At 46.5% G+C, this 10000-nt stretch overlaps 2 protein-coding genes across 2 annotated transcripts in view; both read left to right on the top strand.

Annotated features, from left to right (window-relative positions):
* The window catches only part of gpatch1 (G patch domain containing 1), a 52307-nt gene extending 52007 nt beyond the window's left edge, over positions 1–300 (top strand). Inside the window, exon 22 of the mRNA XM_052516568.1 lies at positions 21–300. Within this exon, the coding sequence (XP_052372528.1) occupies positions 21–54 (34 nt within the window). The 3' untranslated portion in view covers positions 55–300. The remainder of the gene's footprint in view (positions 1–20) is intronic.
* A 3516-nt stretch (positions 301–3816) lies between these two features.
* Positions 3817–10000, top strand: part of LOC127928948 (WD repeat-containing protein 88-like) — a 26859-nt gene continuing 20675 nt past the window's right edge. The window contains exons 1-3 of the mRNA XM_052516569.1: positions 3817–3933; positions 8229–8294; positions 8336–8469. Coding sequence (XP_052372529.1) covers positions 3817–3933; positions 8229–8294; positions 8336–8469 — 317 coding nt within the window. The remainder of the gene's footprint in view (positions 3934–8228; positions 8295–8335; positions 8470–10000) is intronic.

Below are 10000 nucleotides of genomic sequence, written 5' to 3' on the forward strand. Positions count from 1 at the left end.
TTCCTCTCCCATCTGACCAGGTTGAAGAGCATCCGTGGGGAGAAGCTGCAGTGAATCTGTGATCCGACAGACAACAGGATGTCCTCTATGAGGACAGGAACCATTCTGTATGAATTCCAATAGCCCTGTAGTTATATGCTGATGAAAGAGGGTCTTACTTTATATTTTAAATTGTAATTCTCATGGGATGTGAGGTTTTTTTTGTTGCTGATCGATGTCTCGGGCTGATATTTTGGAGAGGTCTTGAATTGTTGCTATCGTCTGTTAATCAATAAAAAAGGAGATTTCTTGTTGTTGTAATCTGTCTCTGTATTATTGTCATGACAGATTTGTCTGGGGAAAAAAAAAGTTGATATACATTCGGAAAGTATTCAGACCCCTTGACTTTTTCCACTTTTTGTTACGTTACAGCCTTAATTTAAGAAATTATAGAATATTTTTTTCCCACCTCCTCAATCTACACACCCCATAATAACAAAGTGAAAACAGGTTTTTAGACATTTCTGCAAATGTATTAAACATAAAAAATAAATATCCCTTTTCGATGAGACTTGAAATTGAACTCAGGTGCATCCTGTTTCCATTGATCTTCCTTGAGATGTTTCTACAACTTTGGAGTCCACCTGTGGTAAATTCAATTGATTGGACATGATTTGGAAAGACACACACCTGTCTATATAAGGTCCCACAGCTGACAGTGTATATCAGAGCAAAAAATAAGCCATGAGGTCGAAGGAATTGTTCGTAGAGTTCTGAGACAGGATTGTGTAGAGGCACAGATCAGGGGAAGGGAACCAAAAAATGTCTGCTGTGTTGAATGTCCCCAAGAACACTGGCCTCCATCATTCTTAAATGGAAGAAGTTTGGAACCACCAAGACTCTTCCTAGAGCTGGCTGCCCGGCCAAACTGAGCAATCAATGGTCATTCTGACAGAGCTCCAGAATTCCTCTATGAAGATTGGAGAACCTTCCAGAAGGACAACCATCTCTGCAGCATTCTACCATAAAGTCCTGATTTGGTGGAGTGGCCAGACGGAAGCTACTCCTCAGTAAAAGGCACATGACAGTCCACTTGGAGTTTGCCAAAAGGCACCAAAAGACTCAAACAAAGAAACAAGATTCTCAGGCGTCACTTCTGGAGGAAACCTGGCACGGTGAAGCATGGGGGTGGCAGCATCCCTACGGTGAAGCATGGTGGTGGCAGCAACATGCTGTGGGTTTTTCAGCGGCAGGGACTGGGAGACGAGACGGCATCTAGGGAAAGATGAACGGAGCAAAGTACAGAGAGATCCTTGAGAAACTGCTCCAGAGTGGGGCGAAGGTTCACTTTCCAACAGAACGACACTAAGCACACAGCCAAAGACAACGCAGGAGTGGTTTTGGGACAAGTCTCTGAATGTCCTTGAGTGGCCCAGCCAGAGCCCGGACTTGAACCTAATCAAACATCTCTGGAGAAACCTGAAAATAGCTTTGCTGCGATGCTCCCCATCCAACCTGACAGAGCTTGAGAGGATCTGCAGAGAAGAATGGGAGACACTCCCCAAATACAGGTGTACCAAGCTTGTAGCGTCATACCCAAGAAGACTCAAGACTGTAATCGCTGCCAAAGGTGCTTCAACAAAGTACTGAGTAAAGGGTCTTGAATACTTATGTAAATGTGATATTTCAGATTTTTTAATTTTTTATACATTTGCAAAAATTCCTAAAAACATTTGTCAAAATGTGGTATTGCATGTAGATTGATTACACACACAGTTGAAGTTTACATACACCTTAGCCAAATATATTTAAACTCAGTTTATCACAATTCCTGACATTTAATCCGAGGAAAAATTCCCTGTTTTAGGTCAATTAGGATCACCACTTTATTTTAAGAATGTGAAATGTCAGTATAATAGTAGATAGAATGATTTATTTCAACTTTTATTTCTTTCATCATATTTCCAGTGGGTCAGATGTTTAGATACACTCAATTAGTATTTGGTAGCGTCGCCTTTAAATTGTTTAACTTGGGTCAAACGTTTCGGGTAGCCTTCCACAAGCTTCCCACAATAAGTTGGGTCAATTTTGGCCCATTCCTCCTGACAGAGCTGGTGTAACTGAGTCCGGTTTGTAAGGCCTCCTTGCTCGCACAAGCTTTTTCAGTTCTGCCCACAAATTTTCTATAGGATTGAGGTCAGGGCTTTCTGATGGCCACTCCAATACCTTGACTTTGTTGTCCTTAAGCCATTTTGCAACTACTTTGTAAGTATGCTTGGGGTCATTGTCCATTTGGAAGATCCATTTGAAACCAAGCTTTAACTTCCTGACTGATGTCTTGAGATGTTGCTTCAATATATCCACATAATTTCCCCTCCTCATGATACCATCTATTTTGTGATGTGCACCAGTCCCTCCTGCAGCAAAGCACCGCCACAACATGATGCTGCCAGCCCCCGTGCTTCACGATTGGGATGGTGTTCTTCGGCTTGCAAGCCTCCCCCTTTTCCCTCCAAACATAACGATGGTCATTATGGCCAAACAGTTCTATTTTTGTTTCATCAGACCAGAGGACATTTCTCTAAAAAGTACGATCTTTGTCCCCATGTGCAGTTGCAAACCGTAGTCTGTCTTTTTTTATGGCAGTTTTGGAGCAGTGGCTTCTTCCTTGCTGAGCGGCCTTTCAGGTTATGTTGATATAGGACTCGTTTTACTGTGGATATAGATACTTTTGTACCTGCTTCCTCCAGCATCTTCACAAGTTCCTTTGCTGTTGTTCTGGGATTGATTTGCACTTTTCGCACCAAAGTACGTTCATCTCTTGGAGACAGAACGCGTCTCCTTCCTGAGCGGTATGACGGCTGCGTGGTCCCATGGTGTTTATACTTGTGTACTATTGATGAATGTGGTACATTCAGGCGTTATTTTTCTGAGATCTTGGCTGATTTCTTTTGATTTTCACGATGATGTCGACAAAGAGGCACTGAGTTTGAAGGTAGGCCTTGAAATACATCCACAGGTACACCTCGAATTGACTCAAACGATGTCAATTAGCCTATCAGAAGCTTCTAAAGCCATCACATCATTTTCTGGAATTTTCCAAGGTGTGTAAAGACACAGTCAATTTAGTGTATGTAAACTTCTGACCCACTGGAATTGTGATACAGTGAATTATAAGTGAAATAATCTGTGTGTATACAATTGTTGGAAAAGTTACTTGTGTCATGCACAAAGTAGATGTCCCAACCGACTTGCCAAAAATATAGTTGGTTAACAAGAAATGTGTGGAGTGGTTGAAAAACGAGTTTTAATGATTTCCAACCTAAGAGTATGTAAACTTCCTACTTTCAACTGTAAGTATGTGTAACCGATGTGAAATGGCTAGCTAGTTAGCGGTGGTGCGCGCTAATAGCGTTTCAATTGGTTACGTCACTCGCTCTGAGACCTGAAGTGGTTGTGATGGGTGACTGACGCTTAGTGGGTTTCAGTTGTTGATGTGTGCAGAGCCCCGGTAGTGGCCAGAGGTGACGGAAGAAAGTAATACTGTTGTATATTTATATGTATATATTTAAAAAAAAAAAAAAATGTCTTTACATTAAAAAAAAAAAAAAATCTCTGTCCGTGTGTGTCGTCTTGCACATTTCAGATTGTTACCCGTCTCAGTCACACCAAACTCAGTGCTCCTGATGTCTGGCCGTCGCTATGGGAACGCAAACTTTGGGACAACATTGGCTTCTCCGACTGACTGGTTTGGTACATTAGCTAGAGCCTTTTACCCCACAAAAAAAAACAATGAAATACCAAACGTAGTGAAATACATTTAGTTTCCTGGACAAAATGACGGGGAGAAATATCGACCCTTTGTCACTTGATGAGACCGTTGATGAAGGGAAAGAGGAGAAGGATGTGGAGAAGAGGAGAGCCTCGGTGTGGGAACATCAGGACCTAGCCCAGGTATTTTTATATTTATTTATTTTATTTCACCTTTATTTAACCAGGTAGGCAAGTTGAGAACAAGTTCTCATTTACAACTGCGACCCAGACCAAGATAAAGCAAAGCAGTTCGACAGATACAACGACAACAGAGTTACACATGGAGTAAAACAAACATACAGTCAATAATACAGTAGAAACAAGTCTATATACAATGTGAGCAAATGAGGTGAGAAGGGAGGTAAAGGCAAAAAAAGGCCATGGTGGCAAAGTAAATACAATATAGCAAGTAAAACACTGGAATGGTAGATTTGCAATGGAAGAATGTGCAAAGTAGAAATAAAAATAATGGGGTGCAAAGGAGCAAAATAAATAAATTAATTAAATACAGTAGGGAAAGAAAGAGGTAGTTGTTTGGGCTAAATTATAGGTGGGCTATGTACAGGTGTATCAGTTAGCTCCCCAGGTATCAGTTAGCTCCCCAGGTATCAGTTAGCTAGCTCCCCAGGTATCAGTTAGCTAGCTGCCCAGGTATCAGTTAGCTAGCTCCCCAGGTATCAGTTAGCTAGCTGCCCAGGTATCAGGTAGCAGGTAGCTAGCTGCCCAGGTATCAGTTAGCTAGCTGCCCAGGTAGCAGGTAGCTAGCTGCCCAGGTATCAGCTAGCTAGCTTCCCATGTCTCAGCTAGCTAGCTGCCCAGGTATCAGGTATCAGCTAGCTAGCTTCCCAGGTATCAGCTAGCTAGCTCCCCAGGTATCAGCTAGCTAGCTCCCCATGTCTCAGCTAGCTAGCTCCCCAGGTATCAGTTAGCTAGCTGCCCAGGTATCAGGTAGCTAGCTGCCCAGGTATCAGGTAGCTAGCTGCCCAGGTATCAGCTAGCTAGCTTCCCATGTCTCAGCTAGCTAGCTGCCCAGGTAACAGGGAGCTAGCTGCCCAGGTTTCAGGTATCAGCTAGCTAGCTGCCCAGGAGCTAGCTGCCCAGGCTGACCAGGTATCAGCAGCTAGCTGCCCAGGTATCAGTTAGCTGCCCAGCTAGCTCCCCAGGTATCAGCTAGCTAGCTGCCCAGGTTTCAGGTATCAGCTAGCTAGCTCCCCAGGTATCAGTTAGCTAGCTGCCCAGGTATCAGTTAGCTAGCTGCCCAGGTAGCAGGGAGCTAGCTGGGTAGAGAGGGGATGAGTTGAATAGCCTTCATGTTTATAGCTACATCCCTGTAAACTGTTTTTAAAACGTCAATGAGTGATTGGTCAGCTAATAGTTAACGTTAGCAAGTCAAGCTAACAGCCATCCACATAGCTATACATAATTAATTGTGTTGCACCTGTGTCATAACACTGACAATAACATGGACGAATCATGGCAACTTAGCCTACTAGACTGCAAGCTTTTAACTGAAAACAGTTTCCTTTAAACATGGAAACACTTGAGTGCCAGTCTGTTTGTGCTATCATGCCCAGCTCCTTACCACTCATGACAAACATGCTTGTCTTGACAATGAGTTGGCAAGAGCACAAACAGATCTGGGCCCAGGCTAGGAAACGCTGTGTGAAAAGCCCTCCTGCTATACATCTGGCTGGTGGCCAAAGCATAGCAATTATGACCAAGACATCTCAACAGATGGGTCATTAATTAAGGTGTCGTTTTAGAACAGAAAGAACAGACCTCGGCTATTGTCTTAAATTATGATGATTAACATTATCATTACTGCGATGCTTTAGTCGTGTTCAAAACATATATAAGTGATTTTGTTGTGCTTTGACAATACAATTGTAGATAGTTTCAGATGATCTGGACATGATGTGTGAAAAATGCTAATATCAGTAAGAGATGTTAGACAGGGCTTGATTCCCTGTGCCTCTTCAGACCCCCATCATGGTGTAATGGAGATGTTAGACAGGCCTTGATTCCCTGTGCCTCTTCAGACCCACATCATGGTGTAATGGAGATGTTAGACAGGGCTTGAGGTGCATCATGATAATGGAGATGTTAGACAGGGCCCCGTGCCTCTTCAGACCCACATCATGGTGTAATGGAGATGTTAGACAGGGCTTGATTCCCGTGCCTCTTCAGACCCACATCATGGTGTAATGGAGATGTTAGACAGGGCTTGATTCTCCGTGCCTCTTCAGACCCACATCATGGTGTAATGGAGATGTTAGACAGGGCTTGATTCTCCGTGCCTCTTCAGACCCACATCATGGTGTAATGGAGATGTTAGACAGGGCTTGATTCCCGTGCCTCTTCAGACCCACATCATGGTGTAATGGAGATGTTAGACAGGGCTTGATTCTCCGTGCCTCTTCAGACCCACATCATGGTGTAATGGAGATGTTAGACAGGGCTTGATTCTCCGTGCCTCTTCAGACCCCCATCATGGTGTAATGGAGATGTTAGACAGGGCTTGATTCCCGTGCCTCTTCAGACCCACATCATGGTGTAATGGAGATGTTAGACAGGGCTTGATTCTCCGTGCCTCTTCAGACCCCCATCATGGTGTAATGGAGATGTTAGACAGGGCTTGATTCCCGTGCCTCTTCAGACCCAGGGCATCATGTGTAATGGAGTAATGGATCATGGTGTAATAGACAGGGCTTGATTCTCCGTGCCTCTTCAGACCCCCATCATGGTGTAATGGAGATGTTAGACAGGGCTTGATTCTCCGTGCCTCTTCAGACCCCCATCATGATGTAATGGAGACATGAAATGGGGCTTGATTCTCCGTGCCTCTTCAGACCCCCATCATGGTGTAATGGAGATGTTAGACAGGGCTTGATTCTCCGTGCCTCTTCAGACCCCCATCATGGTGTAATGGAGATGTTAGACAGGGCTTGATTCTCCGTGCCTCTTCAGACCCCCATCATGGTGTAATGGAAGATGTTAGACAGGGCTTGATTCTCCGTGCCTCTTCAGACCCCCATCATGGTGTAATGGAGATGTTAGACAGGGCTTGATTCTCCGTGCCTCTTCAGAACATCATGGTGTAATGGAGATGTTAACAGGGCTTGATTCTCCGTGCCTCTTCAGACCCCCATCATGGTGTAATGGAGATGTTAGACAGGGCTTGATTCTCCGTGCCTCTTCAGATTCCCATCATGGTGTAATGGAGATGTTAGACAGGGCTTGATTCTCCGTGCCTCTTCTCCCATCATGGTGTAATGGAGATCTAGACAGGGCTTGATTCTCCGTGCCTCTTCCCCATCATGGTGTAATGGAGATGTTAACCAGGGCTTGATTCTCCGTGCCTCTTCAGACCCACATCATGGTGTAATGAAGATGTTAGACAGGGCTTGATTCCCCGTGCCTCTTCAGACCCCATCATGGTGTAATGGAGATGTTAGACAGGGCTTGATTCCCCGTGCCTCTTCAGACCCCATCATGGTGTAATGGAGATGTTAGACAGGGCTTGATTCTCCGTGCCTCTTCAGACCCCCATCATGGTGTAATGGAGATGTTAGACAGGGCTTGATTCTCCGTGCCTCTTCAGACCCCCATCATGGTGTAATGGAGATGTTAGACAGGGCTTGATTCTCCGTGCCTCTTCAGACCCACATCATGGTGTAATGGAGATGTTAGACAGGGCTTGATTCTCCGTGCCTCTTCAGACCCACATCATGGTGTAATGGAGATGTTAGACAGGGCTTGATTCCCCGTGCCTCTTCAGACCCCCATCATGGTGTAATGGAGATGTTAGACAGGGCTTGATTCCCGTGCCTCTTCAGACCCCATCAGGGCTTGATTCCCCGTGCCTCTTCAGACCCCATCATGGTGTAATGGAGATGTTAGACATGGGGCTTGATTCCCGTGCCTCTTCAGACCCCATCATGGTGTAATGGAGACATGAAATGGGGCTTGATCCGTGCCTCTTCAGACCCACATCATGTGTAATGGAGATGAAATGGGGCTTGATTCTCCGTGCCTCTTCAGACCCCATCATGGTGTAATGGAGATGTTAGACAGGGCTTGATTCCCGTGCCTCTTCAGACCCCCATCATGGTGTAATGGAGATGTTAGAAATGGGGCTTGATTCTCCGTGCCTCTTCAGACCCCCATCATGATGTAATGGAGACATGAAATGGGGCTTGATTCTCCGTGCCTCTTCAGACCCCCATCATGATGTAATGGAGACATGAAATGGGGCTTGATTCTCCGTGCCTCTTCAGACCCCCATCATGGTGTAATGGAGATGTTGACAGGGCTTGATTCTCCGTGCCTCTTCAGACCCCTTGATCCCATCATGATGTAATGAGTTGTCAGTGGGCTTGATTCTCCGTGTTGTCATGATGTAATGTGTTGAAATGGGGCTTGATTCCCGTCTTCAGATTCCCATCAAGGTGCTGAGGGGTCACACAGATGCTGTCACCGGCTGCCACTTCTGTGACACCAAAGTCCTGACCAGTTCCCAGGACAAGTCCGCTCTGTGGGTAAGTCCACCAAACACAAGTCCACCAAACACAAGTCCACCAAACACAAGTCCACCAAACACAAGTCCACCAAACACAAGTCCACCAAACACAAGTCCACCAAACACAAGTGTCCACCTGTCAAGTCCACCAAACACAAGTCCACCAAACACAGTGGAACACTACTTCTGACCACTGTTGTCTACTTCTGTGTTATCATGTTGCACTACTTCTGACCAAGGCCCATCAGGTGTTGTATATGTTGTCTGTGGCTTGCACCCATATTCAGTGCACTACTTGTCAGATCAGGGCTCTGTTGTCTGTGCACTCTGTCAGGGTGATTGTCAGTGTGTCTGCTTCAGTGTTGGTGTTTGAGAGAGGACATCTGTCCAACATCTCAGTGTGCCTTGATCCCTGTCAGTGTTGTCAGTGTGTTCCCATCGCCTAACCCTTCTCCAGGAGTGTGCACTCGTACACTCCAAACATATTCCCAACACCAGAGGGGGAGTGTACAAGTGCACACTTTGGGAGAAGGGTAGATCATCAGAATGGAGCCTTGCTGTTATCAGAATGGACCACAGAAGTCCTTGTCTGTTTGTTGTGACTAGTGATTTATACATGAGTTATAACTCTTCTGGGTATATATCTGGTTATAGGGCTGGTTATAGGGCTGGTTATAGGGCTGGTTATAGGGCTGGTTATAGGGCTGGGGAAGGGCTGGGTATAGGGCTGGGGATAGGGCTGGTCAGGGCTGGGTATAGGGCTGGGTATAGGGCTGGGAATAGGGCTGGGAATAGGGCTGGTTATAGGGCTGGGGATAGGGCTGGTTATAGGGCTGGTTATAGGGCTGGGAATAGGGCTGGGAATAGGGCTGGTTATAGGGCTGGGGATAGGGCTGGGAATAGGGCTGAGTATAGGGCTGGTTATAGGGCTGGGGATAGGGCTAGGAATAGGGCTGGGGATAGGGCTGGGAATAGGGCTGGGGATAGGGCTGGGAATAGGGCTGGGAATAGGGCTGGTTATAGGGCTGGGGATAGGGCTGGGTAAAGGGCTGGTTATAGGGCTAGGAATAGGGCTGGGAATAGGGCTGGGTATAGGGCTCGGTAAAGGGCTGGGAATAGGGCTGGTTATAGGGCTGGGGATAGGGCTGTTTATAGGGCTGGGGATAGGGCTGGGAATAGGGCTGGGTATAGGGCTGGGGGGTATAGGGCTGGGAATAGGGCTGGGAATAGGGCTGGGGGATAGGATTAGGGCTGGGTATAGGGCTGGGTTATAGGGCTGGGAATAGGGCTGGGTCATAGGGCTGGGTATAGGGCTGGGGTATAGGGCTGGGTATAGGGCTGGGTATAGGGCTGGGTATAGGGCTGGGTATAGGGCTGGTTATAGGGCTGGGTATAGGGCTGGGTATAGGGCTGGGCATAGGGCTGGGTATAGGGCTGGGGGATATAGGGCTGGATATAGGGCTGGGGATAGGGCTGGATATAGGGCTGGGTATAGGGCTGGGGTATAGGGCTGGGTATAGGGCTGGGTATAGGGCTGGTTATAGGGCTGGGTATAGGGCTGGGAATAGGGCTGGTTATAGGGCTGGTTATAGGGCTGGGGATAGGGCTGGGTATAGGGCTGGGTATAGGGCTGGGGATAGGGCTGAATAGGGTATAGGGCTGGGAATAGGGCTGGTATAGGGCTGGGGA

Source organism: Oncorhynchus keta, unplaced genomic scaffold, assembly GCF_023373465.1.
Source record: "Oncorhynchus keta strain PuntledgeMale-10-30-2019 unplaced genomic scaffold, Oket_V2 Un_scaffold_5155_pilon_pilon, whole genome shotgun sequence".
NCBI lineage: Eukaryota > Metazoa > Chordata > Actinopteri > Salmoniformes > Salmonidae > Oncorhynchus > Oncorhynchus keta.